This window comes from Vipera ursinii (assembly GCF_947247035.1).
Source record: "Vipera ursinii genome assembly, chromosome: 5".
Lineage (NCBI taxonomy): Eukaryota > Metazoa > Chordata > Lepidosauria > Squamata > Viperidae > Vipera > Vipera ursinii.
The window spans coordinates 67,142,139-67,163,258 of record NC_139518.1 but is presented as its reverse complement, the minus strand read 5'-3'; the positions used below and the strand labels follow the sequence as shown (position 1 = coordinate 67,163,258).

The window sequence follows — 21,120 nt, the reverse complement described above, 5'->3', positions numbered from 1 at the left end:
TAAACTGAACTCTAGTTAAATGTTTTATAATACAGTTCCTGGTGAAGACCACTTTTTATTCTCCCAGGCTTTATAAGCTTTATCATTAAACTGCGGTTCAGCACTACTGCAGCTGTCAGATTGGGTCCCTCTCAAAACTATTTGTGTTGTCATACTGCTGTAATCTTTAAACATTCCGCTCTTGTTTTTAAAGGATGTTCAATTTTATGGCTGTGTTTTCTTAGATTTAAATTGAATTTTATGCAATTATGCCATTACCTAGATCAGGGGTCAGCAACCTGAAACACTGAAAGAGCCACTCGGAACCGGTTCCCTCACAAAAGGAAAAACTGGGAGCCGCAAAAAATGTGTGCGCATGTGCACAACAGGGTTTGACTGAAGAGTGGAGCCAAGGCGAGATATGCACCTACCCTGCGTATTTGAATTGATTGGTTGAACCTTTTTAGTCCCACTTTTTTTTTTTTTTGGACTGCACATGGCAGAGGACTGGGAGCCGCAGATGGCTGAAAGAGCCGCATGCGGCTCCGGAGCCGCTGGTTGCAGACCTGTGATCTAGATGCTGTCATCCCTTAATATATCATTGCCATATTTCATGCTCTCCTCAATTCATAGGCCATTTTATATGACAGCACTTTTTGATGATGCAGGCAAAAGAGCCAGGACTCAAAATTACAGTCGTCCATTGTCCGTTTTGAGTGGCTGGGATAAACTAAAATAATGTCCAGAATCCTTTTAAGGCTTAACACTATTTTCTTTATAAAACAGATCTGAGAAATCCTGCCACTGTTATTTAAGGGTCTGCTGTGGCATTTCTGTAGTGCCAGTTTGAGAGTTGAGGCATTAAATATATCTAGAACAGTGTGTTTAAAGTGGAATGCATTTAATAAATGGTTAAATACGTGGTCTGCTGGATACACTGCTTTCAAATATAGATTTCTAAAAACATATTTATGGCTTATCTGGGACAGTACTGTACATTCTGGCTGCCAGCAGTTCTCTGGGTTAACAGAGAGAGGTTATTTCTGGCACAGTATTTTTCAAACAGCAGGTAGATGGAGAAATTTTATATGTGGAGACTATCATTTGCCATGTGTACATCCTGTATTTAAAGCTGTTGCCTCTAAAACCCCATTCCATTAATACATACAATATTATTTGATCAGCTAACAGGAACTGACCCTGGCATTTATTTCATCCAATGTGAAGAAGATATCTCATCACTTAAAAATAATTCTGCTTATGGCAACATTATTTGCTTGAATTATATTTATATTAGGCCCCTTAAGGCCATTATAAGATACCTTGCAGTAAAGCATTAAAAACATTTAAAGCTGCACAGATTTTGGATAGGACAATTTGATTTACTGAAAATTCATTAAAATCACTCTAGAGAAGTAGTTCACCTGTCAGAATCACTGAACCAATGCAACGTATAGAAGTGAACTGAACTCTCTGAAAAGGGTCAGTCATTCAATGAAATCCCTCCACGCTTCTGACTTTGGGAGGATCTGAAGCAATGCTGCAACTTTGTTCTCATTTATTTACAACACAGAGGAGGAGTTTAAGTGGTACAACAGATTCTCTCATACCAAAAATCTGACCAATTACTTTTATGATCTTGAAAAAAATCTGCCTATTGGAATTCTTGGGGTGGGAAAGTATCCTGCTTTTTATTTATCATCCAATATTCTCTGAACAATTTCCTCTTCATTATGATCATCAGCACCACCCTTTCTAGTCAGTCTGCAGCATGAAACAGGAATCCATGTAACAACTGCACCCTCATCTCCTGGTACTTCCATAGACAGATAAGCGATAAAGGCAAACCAAAGAAGCTCTCTTAACAGCTCCAAATCTCATTTCTGGTGAGACTCAGCCTGAGGAATGGCAAATGGAAATCTGGTTGATCCTCAACTCTTTTCTTGACGTTACTAAGACCAGAAATCCTGCCACTACATTCTAAAATGGAAGAGTCTCCTTTTAAAATCTCTTTCGCCACAATCTCATTGGCTTCGGAATCGGAAAAGCCATTGGAATGCCAACTAGGTTTATCAGAAGGTAGCTATAGTTACGTTTTACAGAGGGAGCCTATGCATTTGTCTAGCAAGTAAAACCCTTCATATGAGTTAAGAACTCCTCCTTGAAGCAGCAAGAGAGTAAACTGGTGAGGGACGTCTGTTCAGTTCAGGGTGGAAAAGGAAGAGGCAGGCTCTCAGAAGTAGCTCTGATTTTGCCTGGAAGAAATTCTTCCAGCAACTTTTCAGCCAGTATTATGATTGGCAGAAGTACTAAGTAGACTGCCTTTTGGCAACAATTGACAAATTCTTGCCCCTATCATTATTGGGAATGGTTTCCATGTTTGAGTAGTACATACTTTGGCCAACATTTCTTTTAATTATATTTGCTTTGGGCTAATTTCACTCTCAACACTGAATAAACAGGGGTAAGCTTAAAAAAAGTCCTCGTTCCTAAATGCTAACTGCTGTTAAGAGTAGATAGGCAAGGTCATGAATGGATGTTGGCTACAGATGTTTGGGACGCGGTGGTTCAGTGGGTTAGGACGCTGAGCTTGTCGATCAGAAGGTCGGCAGTTTGGCGGGTCGAATCCTGAGTGCCGCGTAACAGAGTGAGCGCCTGTTATTCGTCCCAGCTTCTGCCAACCTAGCAGTTCGAAAGCACGTAAAAATGCAAGTAGAAAAATAGGGACCACTGCGGTGGGAAGGTAACAGCGTTCCGTGCGCCTTTGGCATCTAGTCATGCCGGCCACATGACCACGGAGACATCCTCGGACAAGCGCTGGCTCTTTGGCTTTGAAATGGAGATGAGCACCGGCCCCTAGAGTCAGAAACGACTAGCACGCATGTGCGGGGGAACCTTTACCTTACAGATGTTTACTGCTTTTAAGAAGAAAAGCAGAAAATGGAGAACAGGGCTAACATTGGTTTGGGACACACTTTAAATATAGTTGTAACGCTCCAGTTCTTTAATAGGCCTTGGCCACAAATATTCATTTTAAAGATATTGCAAATAATAGGGCTAAATGTAGGCTTTTTTAAAATAGACACAGCTGCAGTGTCCTCGACTCATCCCTATCTTTCACTTAAAAGAGATACAATAGAAGATTTTTTAAAAAAATATTGTGCTGAATCCCTTAAAGTTGTTTGGTAGATATTCTGCAAACTTAGTAACTGCTAGAAGAGGTCTTGGCAACCTACAACCAATGGACTGGATGTGGTTCACCACATAAAATCATCTAGCTCACATCCCCAAAAGAAATATAGGGAGCAAGAGAGGGAGAGACACTCGCCGCTCCCTTAGGTTATTTTGGCAATGGCTTTACTAACTCCCAAGGATAAAGATGGGAATCATGTTCCTTGGTAATGGTGGCAGTAGTGGCACAGTCTCTCGTTCTTTTCTCGTAAGAAGTTTGCTGAAATTTAAAATGTCCACCATACTTCCATTTTCATTTCATTAAAAACAAAGTTTAAGACATCTTTATGCCTTCAAATTCAAAGGCTGAATTCAGATCCAATCAAACGATCTGCAGATCTCAAAATGGATCAGGGTTATATTCACTGAATACACATCTGGAGGTACCTTTATTAATTTATTATACATGCTATTGTGTCATCATTAGAGTCAGAGCAGAGTTTCCAAATGGTGGCCTTTTGAATGGATTAGCCAATTCTGGATAATCCACTATTATACTGTAAGTATGTTAAAGTGAACTGCATCTCTTCATTCTTGCTGCAGTTTGATTTGATTTGAACAATACAGCCATTTTCAATATTCAGGAAAACTTTGGAAGTATAAAAATCAGACTTACCTATCAGAACCATTCCAGCAGCACTCAAATTTGTCAAAGATGCAGTCGTTCTCATACAGGGAACAGAGTTTGCTGCGAAGATATTCATGAACCTTAAAATACACAAGTGCAGAGCAATATAAGGAGATTTTCCATTCCAATGTTATACATTTTTCCCTTTTTTTAAAGCATGGACACTATACCTGGTAGGTCTCTACTGGCCTGTTTTCCATATTCAGATCCCATACTTTAACTGAAAGATAGTCCCGGGTCATCATGTATCGACCGCTGTGACTGAATTTTACATCTGATATTGAAGATATTATTTCTGAAAAGAATGATCTGCTGCTGGGATCTTCAGGCTCCTCAAAGACTGAAAATTACAAGATAGGAATGAAAACTGTTAATAATTATGTAGTTGAACACTGTTACCTTTTTCAATAAATTTAGGCTTAGCTAAAACTGCAATTTCCAGACAGTATGCCTTGAGAGTGACTGAAATATAACTTGAAGGCCAGAGCAGCTTGACAATGGGATAGGTGGCATATAAATTTAATAAATTAAAAGCCCGTTAGAATGGGTACCAGAGTGATATATATATATCCTGGGGGGCTCCCCTCAAGATCCTGTCAGGTTTTCATGAAATGAATATTAATTACCAACCTGTTGAAAAATATTACAATATTGAAATCCAATCAAGTAATTGTCAGAAGGGGCAGAAGCAACTGTGTCAATTGTAATTTTTCATATAATAAACACAGATAAACATAACCTATAAAAGAAAAACTCTTTGGGGTCCTAAGTGGCAAAGGGCCCAAAGATAAAAAAATTTATGGAACACAGCTCTACAGCAGAGGCCCCCAACCTTTCTGGCTTGGTGGACTAGCGGCCGGGCGGGGGGGGGGGGAGGAGAAGAGAAGGGATGGTTCTGTTGTGCAGCAGGTGCTTCATGTGTAAATGCCCACTGCTCACGCAAGTGGAGTTGCACCTGCCACTTGCGCAACCCGGTTCCGAACAGGCCACAGCCCAGGGGTTGGGGACCCTTGCTCTACACGATGCTCTCTATCCTACCAAGTTGACTGCCATAACTTCTGAGTAGGATGGCACTCTTCCATATTTGTATTTTCTAATAACATATATTAAGACAGAAAATACTCCAAAGATAAAAGATCTAGTACTAGTTTCCATTTACTGATTTTATTAATCTGTCAACCAAACAAACCAAATTGGATGGGGCACTATAGAATCTTTCTACAGGTACCAGGGTGATTGTGAACAAACTAATTGTGCTCAATTGAAAAAAAAAGAGATTGAAGTTTTAATTTTCTCCTTGCTAATCCTAATGTGGCTTACCTGCCAAGTTTTACTGATATTTCCTTGGTCATACATTGCTTTTGCTAATCTCTGCTGGTCTCCAATTTATAAACATATTTATATTTAAATATTCAACAAACAATATTCTTCCCAATCAATGACTTCAGGCACTCGAACAATGTAAAACCAATCAACAGTAAAATATAATTCACCGATTAAAAGTGCATAACACTGATTTTAGCTTTTAAATTGCTGTTTGTCGCCCTGAATCACAAGGCTGAGGTGGTAGCCATATAAATGGAAGCAAATAAAAATAAATAGAACATAAGAACAGGTCTAAATATCTTGGGTAAAATTATAAATTTTAAATCCCCTTCTCGACTCTGCCTAGAAAAGGGCCATATTTAATTTAACACGTTGTTCCATATCCTAATACCACATGATAAAGAAAATTAAAAGTTATCGATATTAAATATACTTAAGATGGGATCAGTAAGAATTGGTCTGCTAACAACCTAATAGCTCAGGATGGAGTTTATGGGAATAAACCATCTAGCAATCACTGTACGAGTCTTTGTACAATGTAAGCATCTGGGACCTGAAAATCAACTAGCGCTATCAGGAAAACTGCACCATGTTAAGAGCTTCTCTTGTTTGCTCATATGGTTTATTTTTAACAGTTGTGATCAGAAAACAAATTACTTTCAAAAGGTGACTTCCTAGGCAAAGCGCTATTAAAATTATCGATGCAATATTTTATTTACTGGAAACTGACATTGAACCACACGTTGAGAGCTCTTTAACTTTTTATTTGCACTTAATTATGAAAGCAGTCCCTTCAGGCTTTCATACGCAGAGTTATCTAATAATAAGAAAACAATTTAAAATGCTTCAAGATACTACCTGGCAAACCAATCCAATAAGGTGGGGAAAGAGAACCTTTCCCGGAGGATCCTCCACTTCCTGAGTTCTGCTGTGCTCATGCCAGCTAGGGCAGAAGAGAGGGTTGCAGCTTTTACCTTTGTAAAAATATACCTTGCCAATTGGTCTTTTTTTTTTTAACCCTCTTCCCACTACATTCCCCGAGGGAAAGCAAGCAACTTACATCGGCTCCAGGGGCTGACAATAGTTTCCCACTCACTCCAGATGTATGCCTGGGAAATGTAGGGAATTTGGATCAATTGGATCCAAAGCCTTCCCCAGTCAAGCCCTAACATCCCGCCCCCCGGGGAACCTTACTGCACAAGCAGTCACGGACATACCATTCACCACGGGATGATTTTCTGTTGAAGGTTAATGCAAAAATCTCCCTTTACCCATTCACGGAACCCCTGAATTGTGGCCTAAATCATCCCAAAGATAAGATAACCTTCTCTGATTCCTCATGCTGTTCATATGTCAAACAATTTTACATCGTAATTATAATGGCTTTCTTATTTAATTTGCATTTTATTCCTAGCCACTCTGAGTACGGTTTCTGGGAGTGAGATGAATGCAAATTAAGTTATCATATATGTTTTTCTATACTGGTACAAGCTTCTCAGGAGCCTATGTCCATTTTTTTTAAAATAGCACCAGATTAGGAGCAACAATACTTACTGTGACTAAACATTAAGCTTACAAAAAAAAAGAGATGATCCAACCCCCAAACTAATGGCTACCACAATTATTTTTTCTCTCAGTATCTAGCCTACAAATTGCAACCGAGTATTAGTATTTGTTTAACCTACTTACAACTGCAGCCTTTAACAAATGAATTATTTTTTTAAAAAATAGGGAGTTTCCAATTGAATATTTAAAAACATTAGCACGCTCAAAACATTCCTTCAGGATGTGGGATGTTTTGAGTTTAGAAATGTTTACACACAAATCCAACACATTAAAACAGATTTGTAATGAAAGATTTTGTCTGTCAACTTAATTAGCTATAGTCATTACTAAAAGAGGCTATGTTCTACCAACCCAACTGATGTAGCAAAAATATACCGAAACTTCTCAAAACGGCTATTTCTGAAAAATACCAACTAGTTAAGATAGGACTGCCAAATATTGAACAGCTATATTTTATAAATGGACAAATAAATTATATTAGTCATGTCTCACACTTTAGCTTTGCTTAAGAATTATCTAAAACAATAGGTTGATTTCTACTCTTTAAAATGCAGTTCTTTCACTGTAGGATTGATATTGAAAAGTTCTTTACTGGCTAGTATTTAGTAATTCACAAAAATGAACATACCCATTTAATTTCCAAATATGCTTTATAAAACCTAACTACTTACATTTTGAATGTCTATCACAAAGGGCTGAAGAACGCATATCACAGAGTCGAATAGTTCCTTTGCTACTGCTGTAGACAAACACATTACAATGATGAGGATGAAACTCTGCAGCAGTTATCACCTCTGTTAATTCCTCCATATTAGCAGGCTTTATGTCTACAATATCTGAAAGTTGCTTGTAAAGGTTAATATTGATTTGGTTATCCCAAAATCCAATTTTACAGAAGAGAAACATTATGAAATCTGTAAATAAAATTCTGTTGCAACATTCAGAATTTTTATCTGTGGCACTTAATTTAGTTTCTAAAACAGTTAAATTTCAGAACAGCTTTATAAAAATGTTTATCATGTACTGACGTAAATTTTAACTGTTTAGCATTTCAGATATGTAGGATTCAAGGACCTCATAACAAAAGTATGCTGTTCTCTAATTTCACTTTCACTGTGCAATTATGTTAAATAAACCTAACACTTTATATGAGGCTTGTAATTTATGAACAAGTCAACAGACACTTTATATTCAAGGGGTCAGAACAATTCATACTGATCTTTGAGTGTAGCCAATCCATTGAATTTTCAGTAAACACATTTTCAAGTCATGATTATGTGCTGCCAAGTCAGTGTTGACTCCATTAGTAATCACAAAGGAAGGTTATCTCCACAATGATGTGCCTCTAATCTGGTTCTTCAGGTCTTCCAGTTTTTCACTTGTTGCTACTGTGAGTCCATCCATCTTGTTGCTGCCATCCCATTCTTTTTCCTTCCAACATTAGAGCTTGCTCAGAAAGCTAGGTCTTTACATAATATGGTCAAAGCATGATGATTCAATTCTGGTTGTGTGTGACATGCCCAAGTGAGAACTCTAGATTGATTAGTTTGATGATCCATTTGTTTTCTTGGCTCTCTGTGGTATCCATAGGAGTCTTCTCCAAAACCAGATTTCAAAACTGTCCATAACCTTTGTCTTTGAAGTCCAACTTTAGTTTCCCTAGTGTCACAAGGAAAACCTGCCCAATTCTGATCTTTGTAAGTATAAAACATCACACCATCTAAGTAACTTTTCCAAGGCCTTCACGGTTGCTCTTCCAAGTGTCAGTCTGTGGCCCAATTAATTCTTCACTTTTTCCTTTACTAATTATCCTAAAAGGTAGAAGACTTCTAACACTTTGATATCTTCATTGTCAACTCTAAGGTCAAATTAGGTCTTGTTTATATTTAATTTTAATCCCATCTTTTTCATTATTTTCCTGCACATTTATTACTAGAACTTATAGATCCCTTGCATTTTTAGCTATCAGGATAGGGCATCAGCACAATACAGGCTACTGATGTTTAAAACCGCCTTATTCTTCTTTTAATTCAATTTTCTCTAATGGATATTCAGCCTATAGGTTGAAAAGATAAGGGCAAAGTATGAAGCCTTGCTTTACTCCTTTGCCAAACCTCAAGCTGTTTCAGTGTGCTCTGTTCATTCCATAGCTCCCTGACCTGTATAGTTTTTGAATGAGGACGGTAAGATATCGTGAGATTTCCATTCTTCTAACGACATTCCACAACTTGACATGACTGACACAACTAAAGGCTTTCTGTAATCAATGAGGCAGATACTGTCTTTTTATTGGTATTCTTTGGCTTTCTCAGTGATCCAGTGTGCATCAGCAGTAAAGATACACAATATACCCAGTGAAGTCAATAAAAATGGTCACTTTTCTTGACAGTGCCATGAAAAAGGTATGCCACTGTCTCTTAGGGTGTCCTTCGATTTTCTGCTCTAGTCTACAAATGCTGATTCTTTGGTGATCTAATTTAATTTAAAATACTAACCAGTTCCCCTTAGATTCTGTGACAAGACAAGATCAGTCAGGTGCTGCCACCTGCTGAGACTTAACCGGGTATTAAACAATAACTATTTCTCTCTATTACATTTATACATTTTTTCCTTACTTAAAAAGGATACTAAAACTTCTATCTGTGATTTCTAAATGCCACAGGTTGATTCTTAGGTCATCTGCAGAAAGGTATGTTTCATGATCACTATTTACTGAAATAGAGTTTATGTGATAGGTGTGTGCATTTGCAAATATCCTTCGGGGACTTGCTTCTACCATGAGATCCATGGGTTTCAATATTGGCACCTAAAAATTGAGAAAAAGGAATTAATTTATAACTTTAAATTAGTCTGACAGTATTTAAAGCAGAAACAATTTTAAAAATTTTAATTACAAGGTAGCTTGCTCAAACAGCACAATCTATGTCCTCATGGAAATAAATTCAATGGAATTATTTCCAGGGAAGTGAGTACACGGTCTTAACCTGGTTTGCAACTGGAAGGGTGATGCTGCCACAAACTACTATTGACTTATTCATATTATAACTGTTACTTTTTTTGCAAATACTTGCTGCCTAGCATAACACTGAGTTCTAGTACTAAATGCTGTCATTCCAGGGAAGTTTCAGATTAAAATGCCTTGTAATCACAAATTGATATTCAATTCATTAAACTTAGTAATAAGTGTCTAAGGTATCAATAGCATCTAGAAAGAAACAAGCACGCTAACACTCTGCTAAAAAGGTGCATCTGCTTCTGTGCTTTCTAAAAATTATAAATGAAGAGATAACACTGCACAATTACAACAATATACTTCGTAAAGCTATCATCTGGGCTTTTCGCATGCTCAGCATCTAGTATCCAACTTAGTGTAATATTACAAGCGTCCTCATCTCAAAAACAGATTGTTAAATATAATAGAAGACAATCTTGAATTTAAGATGATCCACCTCACCACCTCCTTGCTGCAATTTAAAAAAGAACAACACCTGTCTGCCTCCTTCATCTTGTCAGGGAATCCAAAACATCCCTATCACTTTACAGGTAAATGATTGGGGGTGGGGGGAGAGGAGGAGGCTGGGAGTTGTCTTCTTTTCAGATAGAGACAATATAAGAATATTGTCTGTTGAGGACACAGAAAATAGATCCTGCAAGTGAAAGCTGTCCAGAGTTGCCTTACAGGGGAGATGGGCTTCATAAAATAGGAAGGAAGGAAGGAAGGAAGGAAGGAAGGAAGGAAGGAAGGAAGGAAGGAAGGAAGGAAGGAAGGAAGGAAGGAAGGAAGGAAGGATCCTGCAAAAAGTACAGTGATAGCTTACTTCTTTATAATTCAAGAATTAGCAAACACAGTAAACAATCTTCAAAAATAATTGCATTAACTGACATGCACTACTCAAAACTAAAATGAAACCTAACTTTCATATAGCATTAAAATATTCTGCATCAAGCAGCGGATATTATTCAATATATAGTAGATTAGTTATTTCAAATACTATTTTACTTTAAAGTCTTTTTATGGAGCAGGACAGTTTATTTCAGAAGTCTCATAGTAAAGGAATATAGGAAAACAAAAATCCAGATTAAGCTTCTCTATACTAGGCAGTGGGTACACCTGTTAGTGGCCAACGGGCATATGTAATACAGGGATTGGGGGACAGATAAGGCATTATGAGAAGAAATTAGGTTTTTTCTTCTTCTCCTAGACTGGGGGAAGGGATGGTGGAATTTCCCTTTTAAACTATTAAATCTAATTTAGGGCTTATACTTTCATTTGTTTCCCACCTAAGAGAACAGAATTGCTGCCAATTTCTACCTGTGGTTGGAAAGGGGCCATATGATAGGATTTAAGGGCCAAATGTAACTCGGAGAGCTTAAAGTGCCTATGGCTGATTTTCTTGATAATGATTCTCCAAACAGCAGCTTTTCTTACATTTATGTTTGTGGACACTGATTTTGTGACCCTTTACATCCCCCCTCCCCCCCAAAAAAATCCTCCTAAAATTACTTTGGTAATTGAGGTGGTACCCTGAATGATAAATAAATAAAATATACTTTAGCACTCTTGCTCAGAAATGAACACATTGTGGCTTAAATGCAACAGAACAGGTTCAGTCGTTATTCAGATTTTATTACTAATTACTAAAGAAATACCCGTAACGCTGTGATTCTAAATGGATCCCGAAGTCGTCCATCTTCATCTTTCAAGTTATAACCTTCAGCTCTTTTATCCCTTTCACTGATTTTCCATAATTTAATAGTTTTATCTGAAAGGAGAAAGATTTCAAGCTAATGCATTGTTTAAAATAACTGAATATATCATCTCTACTTACAAATAAAGACAGTATATCATCTCTACTTACAAATAAAGACAGTACTCTTTTAGAACTTGGGGTGGGGGCAGGGCTTTCTATTGAAAACTGGAGAGACTGCTTGGATTCCAGTCCAGCATTTATTTTGGATTTGATAAAATTAAGAGGACATTGAAGTTTTGCTTACAATCTGTGCATAACTGTATTTCAACAGTGATTAACCATACACTGGCAAGCACACGTTTCCAACCATACAAGTCATTTATTCGTTAAGTGAAATCTGTAACTCTGACTTTTGTGGAGGATTATAGCGTGTGATATTGGCTAAATAAAATAACTAAACCATTTGATAAATTAGGTAGGAACATACATAATGTAATATTTACAATATACATCCAATTTCATATGCAGAAGGGCACAGACAATTCCTGGAAGGTAGGGCTATCAATAGGCACTAATCTCTGCAGTTACAAACAATGTAACTTAAAAGGACAGCTGCCAGGGAACAACAGGGGAAAAGGGCTTCAGGTAATCCTTGACTTTCGACCAGTTGTTGCCCTGTGATGCATTATTTTATTCAAATGAAGATTATAGAGAGTTTTAGTAATATACAGCTATCATGGCATATATCATTTTCAAATTTTGGTTCCATTTGGTGGCTATGGAGGACAACGAGGGGGAGGAATGCCTCTAGCAGAGAAAAAGGAATAATGTGCCACTAAACCATACAGGCCAGGGCTAGAGTAACTGAGCACGTGGCAGCATAGTTGATAGTTAGAAACATCAAGCAAAGCTAGGTGGGCCTCTGGCCACACTGTGAATGGAAATTACATTGATGGCAACCACAAACAGTAGAAAGATGTCAGGGGTTCCAGAATAAGTTGGAGGTAATATGCAGCTAGAATATCCATCACCTCCAGTGCCACGTCAATTAAATGATAAAGATTCTGCAATAGTAGAAGGTGAAGGATTTTGATGCAGCAGAGAAGCATAAAACAGCACTAGTTGTGACCATGAATGATCCTGCAAAAGAGGACTGGAACCCACGAGCACCAGAGAAAACACAGAAGCATTAAAGCAAGTTGCAAGTGGAATACATGACACACCCAACCTCATACTGGGCTGATCCAGTTAACAGCAGGATCAGAAACAACATCAGCATCAGTCAAAGATGCTCACATAAGATGAACAGAGGAGGCAAGTCATAGTCAAGGGACAGGGTGACCCCTAACTGCACCAACTCTCTGGTAACCTCCTCCTACCTAAGACTGAAGGTGGCACAAACTGAACACTCTCTAACACCATACAACATTAGGGAGCCAGAGGTGAGGCCCCGGTAGTAAACCTTGCACCTACACATTACCGATGGAAGGGGTATTAGATCACCAAAAACATAAATAATAAAGGCTTGGTCAATCTCATCCTTTTTCCTGCAGTACTCAAATAACATCCAAAATATACTAGCAACTACAAAGAATGCTTTGATTTGTATTATTTGTAAGAGTATGTATTCCCTTAATACTGTGGTGCTTTCTTTAAGGGCAGAAGCTATTTAAAGATACACTTGTAACCTGTTTTAAAGTGGGGGATATGTTCCTAGATTTCTTTAATGATTTTTATACAATGTGACTTTTTTTGTGAAACATATTAATGGGTTTCCTCCTTAGATGTGGATTTGTGAATAAAGAGAACTCAAGAGAATTTTTATTACAGGGTATATACTTTGTCACTAAAATCTAATAAAACTTTTTTGTTGTGCTTTTCTACTAGCAAATATCTGATTTAGAATTTCAAATTTAGATATCCACCTCTGCTTTTCCTGACGGGATGTTATTTGGTATGGAAATGAAATTGTTACAAGGGACAATGGGAAAAAGACAAAAACAGTTAGCTTAAAAGAATTTTTTAGTTACTTTCTTTCAAATCCCATGGCTTAGGAAGAGCATAAAACCAAAACAATGTAGATATTATGGATTCAAACCTAGCAAATTATATCAACTCTACTAAGTTTAAAGTTTAATAAATAAACATAACCCAAGATTTTAAATCAGCTTCCTATCATAGCTTCATGCTATAGCTTACATTAGTGCATGGCTTAAAATAAGAGATAAAGGAAAGAATCAGAATAATTTAAGCACATGTGGAAATTTGACTGGGGGCAGGATACTTCATGGACCATTAATGAAAAAATAAAAGCCTACAGTTAGGAACAGCTGACAAGAGATATGTTTATTTTCAACATAATATTATTCTGATGGTTAAGGACAGTAGAGAAATCTGGAATTCAAATTGATAAATCCATTGAACATTAACCTGATGTTCTATTTAGGCTTAGTCATTTATTGGGAAACGTGCTCTATTGAACGTTTATGAGCAGATACAAATTCATGTTAATTACAATTGCATTAAAAATTCAAAAATGAGGAAGTACTAATGTAGAAGTCACCACATTCAATTAAAGTATCCACAGCACTATTATGTAAATAAAATATATTTACCATTTGTAGATAATAAGAAGTGAGCAGCATTCTGTTGTGGTAACCACCTAATTTTATTAATTTTTTCCTCAATTTCTAGACTTTTCAAGTAGTCAAACTCAGGTTCATGACTCTGAAAGGTACTGTAAACATTATATTCTCCCCTTGAATGAGGACGGCTTTTATTCTGCAAGGAAACAAATATGTGAACAGGAAAAAAATAGTATGTGTTCTAATGAGTTAAACATTATAAAGCATCAGATGAAGCAAGAACTAATACTTAATTTCCATGTTATAAACAAATAAATTGGGTATGGGGGCCCAGGTTTGTCTAGTCATTGCTGAACACAATATCACTGTTTAAAGCGATTGCAAATACTGCCAAAATAATACTGCAGTAACATCTAGATGACATATTTTAAAATCCTGTAATAAATATGTATGTTGAATTTTATTACACACCTCTGGCTCCAATGAGGTGCAAAGGGAAGTTTTCTTGTGTGACAAAGGCAAATGCATGCATAGTAAATGCCACAATCATATGACATTATAGAAAGTCTATACATATGCTTATCCTTTAATATATTTTTAATTACTCTGTTGTGTTCTTGTTAAGGAAATATAAGCAAGATAAAGTTTCCCAGTCTTCTATTTGCAAATAAACACGAATTTTATGTATGCAATATCTGTTTAAAAAGAATAATCTGATGTTGTAACATCATTACACTGTAAAAAAAGTTTGAAACACCACTTTTCACTGACCTCTGGTTCTCTTTGAAATATAACCACTCTGCCACCTTTGTCTCCTGTTGCCAGAAGATCTCCAGAGTAATTAAATTCAACCGTTGAGATAATGTCAGCTGTAAAAGTAAAATATAGATCATTTTATAATTTACAACTAAGGACAAATTAATATATTACAACCATTCTACATTGTTATGAAAGAAAATCAATGGTTTTCTTAACTTTCCCCCCAAACTCTGATCTTCCTGTTATTACTAGCCCTTTGTCATGGACAGACTATTTCTTGGTGATTCTGGAGTTTCCATAGTTCTCCACATTTTTGTTTAGTCACTCCCAATTGGGGTTAAATATCTTTTGTCAGTGAGTTTTGCTATTGTTGCCTAATAGTTGCCTCTGTAGCTTTTGACTGTGAGGGATGCAATATCCAGTTCAGTCGCTGTGTTTATTGGCTTTTAGTTGCTCTGTTAAGACGGGCAAATTTTAATAACCACAACCAAACAGATCATGCAGATCCAACAAAACCACTGTCATTTTGTGGTTTTTCATAAAGTTGTTCCAACAAAACCACTTTCCTTTTTAGCTGCCCTGAAAAATACGGAGCTACCTGAATAGAATCAAACAGGCCATACCAGAACAAGTGGAAAATGGCCGAGACCCGCCATGTGATTGTGGTGCTCAGGAACAAACTATATGACACATATAGTTCAAGAATGTTTCCTCAGGAAATGTCAAGGCACCTGGGATGATCTCATTGTAGCCACACTAGAAGCAGTTTGATGGTAAGCTTCCTTAGATATCAAATTATAACATCTATCCCACTGTAATTCTATGGTCCCTTATTATGATTTTATTATGGTTTTAATTTAATATTTTATCTCCTATATTATATTGCCCACATGCTTTTACATTTATATTATAATTTGTATATCAGTGATTGCATGACTTCTGCAGATGCCATACGCTAAATAAATAAGACTCTCCAATGGAACATTGACTCTACATGGGGGCTGCCTTGAACACCAGCTATATTTGGTCCAGATTACAGGAATGCTGATAGTTATAGTACTTCTTGCTATGCTCACATAATACCACTTCCCAACATGCTGTATTGGCTAGCAGCTTCTGGGTACAAATCGAGATGCTAGTTATCACCTTTAAAGCGCTACTTGAGGGACCACTTTCTCTTCAGAATATCTGCTTCTCTCACATACTCTGACAGGAAAGCTATTATCTGGAACAATTTTTGTTTCAACCTATGATTGGTCTCAATTCTGCCAGCTATTAGAAAAGTTGTGAGGATCTGACTTTTTCCCTGATGTATCGGAAATGTGTTATTGTATGTTGGGGGCCCTACTGGATGATGGTCCTATTTGTGTCTGGATTCCTGTTTTATTACTATTTGTCTGTTTATGAAATGTGGTTTTTATTCTTTCTGTTAGGTTTTTTTTTTTGACCTTTTTGTAAATTACCTAGAATCACTTTGTGTTGATCACTTATTCAGGTCTCATTCTTATATGAGAGTAATAGCATATAATAAAGTTGCTTTTCATTAAAAAAATAAAAGTATTCAAGAACTTTTAACCTAAAAAACTATTCACTTGTAGATTTTATAAAGTTGAAAGCACATATTTAACTATATTTTCAGTATGTGCTTTCTATTTTACAAAATCTATGTCATCGGGGGGGGAGGTGTTTTAAAATAAAGCTACTTAATGCTATAGAAGAATGGATTTAAGAATTAACAGTTACACTAGAATTGTAATGTTGTTACACATTGAGTGTTTGGAAAAATAGTCTTTCATGTTCATTGAAAAAGAACTGTAGCAGAAAAGAACACAATGAACCTAATGCTTTGACTGATATAGTGTGAACAAAATGAAGCGGGGGGGGGGAGAGACACCTACATAGACACACAGAGGGCAGCATCACAAAGATGCTTAAATTATTTTTACAATTTAGGCAGAGGGCACATACAATCAGATTAAGAGAACTAAAAGAAATGATAATGTGAGATTATTTTCATTTACCACTATAAGGGGAAAAAAATTAAAAGCACTACAAATTTCTTCCTTGTTTGACTGGTGCTTTGTCCAAATCCTCTAAATTCTTCATGTATGAAGATTTTTAAGGAAAAAGAAAAAACATCATTCTCATTGTCTAATCAGTTCTGCTGCCGCCCTTGTTGATTATTATTACTCCATTATTGTTGAATATTATTAGCCAAAAGGCTAATAATATTAGAACTTCCAATATGACAGTGATCCTACTTATCTAACAGAATATAGTAAAGAAATAGGGTGAGAGATAGAGGAAGGGATTACACACAGAGATTATATAATATTCAAGGATTTTATAGTTACGATTTTGCTTCCTGGTTGGCCTTGAATTTTTTTCTTCCCCATAATCAATTTCCAGCTCTAAACCTTAACATAGCAACTCCTTAATCTATGCTTTATTACCTCTCAGATAAAATAAGGTCAAAACTAGCACAGTCAAAATGCAAAATCTTTTACTTGACAGTAATGCTATGCTTTACTTTCGCAAAGAAAAGCACAACAAAAAGAAAAGCATTTTCCAATGACAATTCAATCCAATAAAGATATACTGTCAAAAATACTTAAATTCTACACAGGATTTGTGAAATAAATTCTTGATTGTTTCAGAAAGGACAGCAATATTAACTGCAGATACATTAATAGTTACTGCCAAGCATAAATCATCATGTTGTATCTATAGCAAGGATCTAGAGACAGCTACTTCTTAGATACACTAAACAGAAGGCTCATATTGAATGAATATGGAAATATTCCATCTCTTTCTATAGGGGGTAAGTTATTACCCCCCACAGATAGGGCTCGCAACTTGGGAGTCCTCCTAGATTCACAGCTTTCCTTGGAAGACCACATAACAGCTGTGACTAGGGGAGCCTTTGCCCAGGTTCGCCTGGTGCGCCAATTACGGCCCTATCTAGACCGAGATGCCCTACGTACGGTCACTCATGCACTCGTGACCTCTCGTTTAGACTACTGCAATGCTCTTTACATGGGGCTGCCCTTGAGGACCACTCGGAGGCTCCAACTGGTACAGAATGCAGCCGCGAGAGTTGTGTTGGGAGTCTCCCGATACTCCCATGTTACACCTCTACTCCGTGAGCTGCATTGGCTCCCAGTTGTCCTCCAGATAAGATTCAAGATGCTGGTAATGGTTTTCAAAGCCCTACATGGCATGGGTCCGAAGTACCTTAGGAATCACCTGCTGCCAGCGTCAACGTCCCTCCGCCCAGTGCACTCCCACAGAGAGGGCCTCCTAAGGGTTCTGCTGTTTGGAGAATTCCGTCTGGTGGCTCCCAGAGGGAGGGCATTCTCTGTGGGCGCGCCTGACCTATGGAACCGTTTACCGGTTGAGCTCCGGATGGCTCCCGACCGTCGCTCCTTCCGACGCGACCTAAAAACATATCTGTTTGAGCAATCCGGTCTGGTCTGACGGGTTCTGTTGTAATTATTGTTTTAAGGTAACTATCTTCTGCATTTGGGCAAAATTAGGGTTTAATTTGTTTTCAATATCGGTATTTGTCCATTCTGTTATTTATGTCACTGTTCACCGCCCTGAGTCCTTAGGGAGAAGGGCGGTATACAAATCAAATCAAATCAAATCAAATCAAATAAATAAATAAATAAATAAATAAATAAATAAATAAATAAATAAATAAATATAAAGGGTTGCAAGAAAAAAAAGAAAATATGTTTCCCTCCTCTCAGGGTTTCTATCTCTAGATATCTGATTTTCTTTTAAATAGCAACAGATACACCCAATACAACACCTTGGTTGCAAAACTGTGACAATCTCAGGTTTAATGATAAAGTAGCCCTTTAATTAAGGGGAAAATTATACCACTGTGGGGGTATCATCATTACAGAACCCGTTACCCCAGTTCACCCAGCAAATGGTAAACATATGAAAAATATTTCTCCACTGGTTCTGTGTTTCCCCTAACAGGCTCTCAGATTTGATTCAGATGATGCTATCGTGTTTGAACAATTCCCATCTTTGCTGTTTTGCTAATTGCGGTCAATGACTAGCGCTTACCATTTGACAGCTTATCCAGACACATTATTTCTCTTTTCTTACCCATCTTATCAAAATGTTTAGATAACAGCATTTAAAAACTGCCCAGACCATGTGACTCTGGATAACAAATAAACAGCAAACCAAAATAGAATCAGTATCTTCTATGCTTTAAAAAAACCCAACCACTAAAAATTATGGCAAGAAATCAAGAGTTTTTGTACTTCTGGGGATGTTTAGATCAGTGTTTCCCAACTGTGTCAATTTAACATCTGTGGACTTTAACCCCCACCCAGAATTTCCGTGCCAAAATGGGAAATACTGATTAAGGTTTGGATAGATCAGAAACACTGAGAGAGAGAGAGAGAAGAGAGAAAGAGAGAAAAGAGAAAGAGAGGGGGGGGGGAGAGAGAACGCTCTCCTTTAGTTTTAACTTCTGTGGACATATTTCCATAAGTATCCAACCTAATCAGTAAATACCGTATTTATCGGCGTATAACACACACCGGCGTATAACACGCACCTCATTTTAAAAAGGAAATTTCAGGAAAAAAACTTACATTTCAAATAAATAACTATGGGTCATTAACATTATATCGGAGTATAACACGCACACATCATTTGCCCCCTATTTTCAGGAAGAAAAAGTGCGTGTTATACGCCGATAAGTACGGTATGTCAATATGTCAAAATTAGCTCAATTTTCCGAGCAGATCAACTATCCCAAATATTGTTGACTATAAGATCTTGCTTTTTTTCTTGCCCTTTCTTTCTCCCAATACAAAACAATGCAATGGAAATTACATCTTTTTCAGCCACTTTAAAATTTCAGCTATTTGCTTTTAACCTTTTTTTTAAGCATTAAAAGTATGTGTGGGGGGGGGGTTTGTGGCAAATCATCTAAGTATCTGCAATTATCTTTATAATTTTTGTTTATCATACTCTTAATATTTTCTTTTTTGCATCCTCATGATAAACCTCTATTTCTACCTCCTTGCTCCACATTTGTGGTCTGTATGTTACAAAGGCTTCAGGAAGTGAAAGTATGTGCCCTAGGTAAAAAAAGTATTGATAGATCACTCTCCCAATAGAATAAATGATTCTTAAATGTAAGAAGTTGGAGAAATTGCCAAGAAAAAAATAACACTGGTCAATTTTCAAACTCCTGTATATAACAAACTTAAAAGATAAAACGAATGTCTTAGGCATCTGCAGACTGAAATGGACTTGAATAGGACATCTTGAATAAGAAGATCATACTAGTTATTCCTCAGGGTACAGTAAAAGTATACAAAAGTATACTTAATTTCGTTGTGAGTTACACAACAATATATTCTATTCTATTCTGTTCTGTTTTATTCTATTCTAAAACAAAAAAAAATAGAAAGTAAGGAAAAAGTAGGAAATAAAAAGAAAACATACAATTATACCTTCCACCCTTCTATTAAGTAACTACAATCTTAATCTTTTTCCTATTCTCACCTTTTAACTTTGAAATCATCCAAACTGATCTATTCCGATATCAACAAAAATACATGTAATGTTTCCAGTTTTTCAAGTCTTTGTTTTTTTTCTGATCAAATTGATTAGAGTGCAGGTAGTCCTTGACTTACAACAGTTGGTTTAGTGACCATTCAGTTACAACGGCACTGAGAAAAGTGATCACGTTTTACATTCAGATGCTTGAAAACTGGTTCATATTTACGACGGTTGCCGTGTCCCAGACTCATATGATCACCTTTTGTGACCTTCTGACAAGCAAAGTCAATGGGGAAGCCAGATAAAGCAGAGGCTTTATCGCTATCAGGGAACAGGCCACTGCTGTCTTCAAGCGGTTGCCTGTTCCTGCCCTCGTGGCTCTTCTTGCTCCCCTGGGGGCATAGGATTGCAGGACCCTGGGCTCAGGTTGGTTTATTTCAACGCCAGGTCCGTGATGAACAAGGCTCCCCTCATACATGAGCTTATTGAGGAGAACGTGGACCTGGCCTGCATCATGGAGACCTGGTTGGGCCAAGAGGGGGGTGTCCCCCTCTTGGAACTATGCCCACCGGGCTTCCGGGTGCTTCACCAGCCGCGGGCCCAGGGCAGGGATGGGGGGGTGGCGGTTATTATTAGGGAGTCTTTGTCCATGAGTGGCCACTGTCCTTCAGATAGGCGGGTGTGAGTCTCTCCTTTTGAAGTGGGGTTTTGGAATTCAGTTGGGCCTATTGATTATGTACCTGTCTCCCAGCTGCGTGTCATCGGCCCTGCCCAAGCTCCTCGACGTTCTGCCTGGGTTGGCGATTGAGTTCCCAAG

At 37.4% G+C, this 21,120-nt stretch overlaps 1 protein-coding gene across 4 annotated transcripts in view; it reads right to left on the bottom strand.

The window, feature by feature from the left end:
* PPP2R2D (protein phosphatase 2 regulatory subunit Bdelta) overlaps positions 1–21,120 on the bottom strand; it is a 47,532-nt gene that overhangs the window by 3,371 nt on the left and 23,041 nt on the right. For 3 of the 4 annotated variants that reach the window (XM_083364762.1, XM_083364763.1, XM_083364764.1), the window contains 7 exons: positions 14,778–14,875; positions 14,037–14,202; positions 11,381–11,493; positions 9,359–9,536; positions 7,402–7,566; positions 4,009–4,178; positions 3,827–3,918 (listed from right to left, as the gene is read on the bottom strand). In XM_083364762.1, coding sequence (XP_083220888.1) covers positions 3,827–3,918; positions 4,009–4,178; positions 7,402–7,566; positions 9,359–9,536; positions 11,381–11,493; positions 14,037–14,202; positions 14,778–14,875 — 982 coding nt within the window. Of the gene's footprint in view, positions 1–3,826; positions 3,919–4,008; positions 4,179–7,401; positions 7,567–9,345; positions 9,537–11,380; positions 11,494–14,036; positions 14,203–14,777; positions 14,876–21,120 lie in introns of all 4 variants that reach the window. The other variant, XM_083364765.1, reaches the window with a different exon arrangement.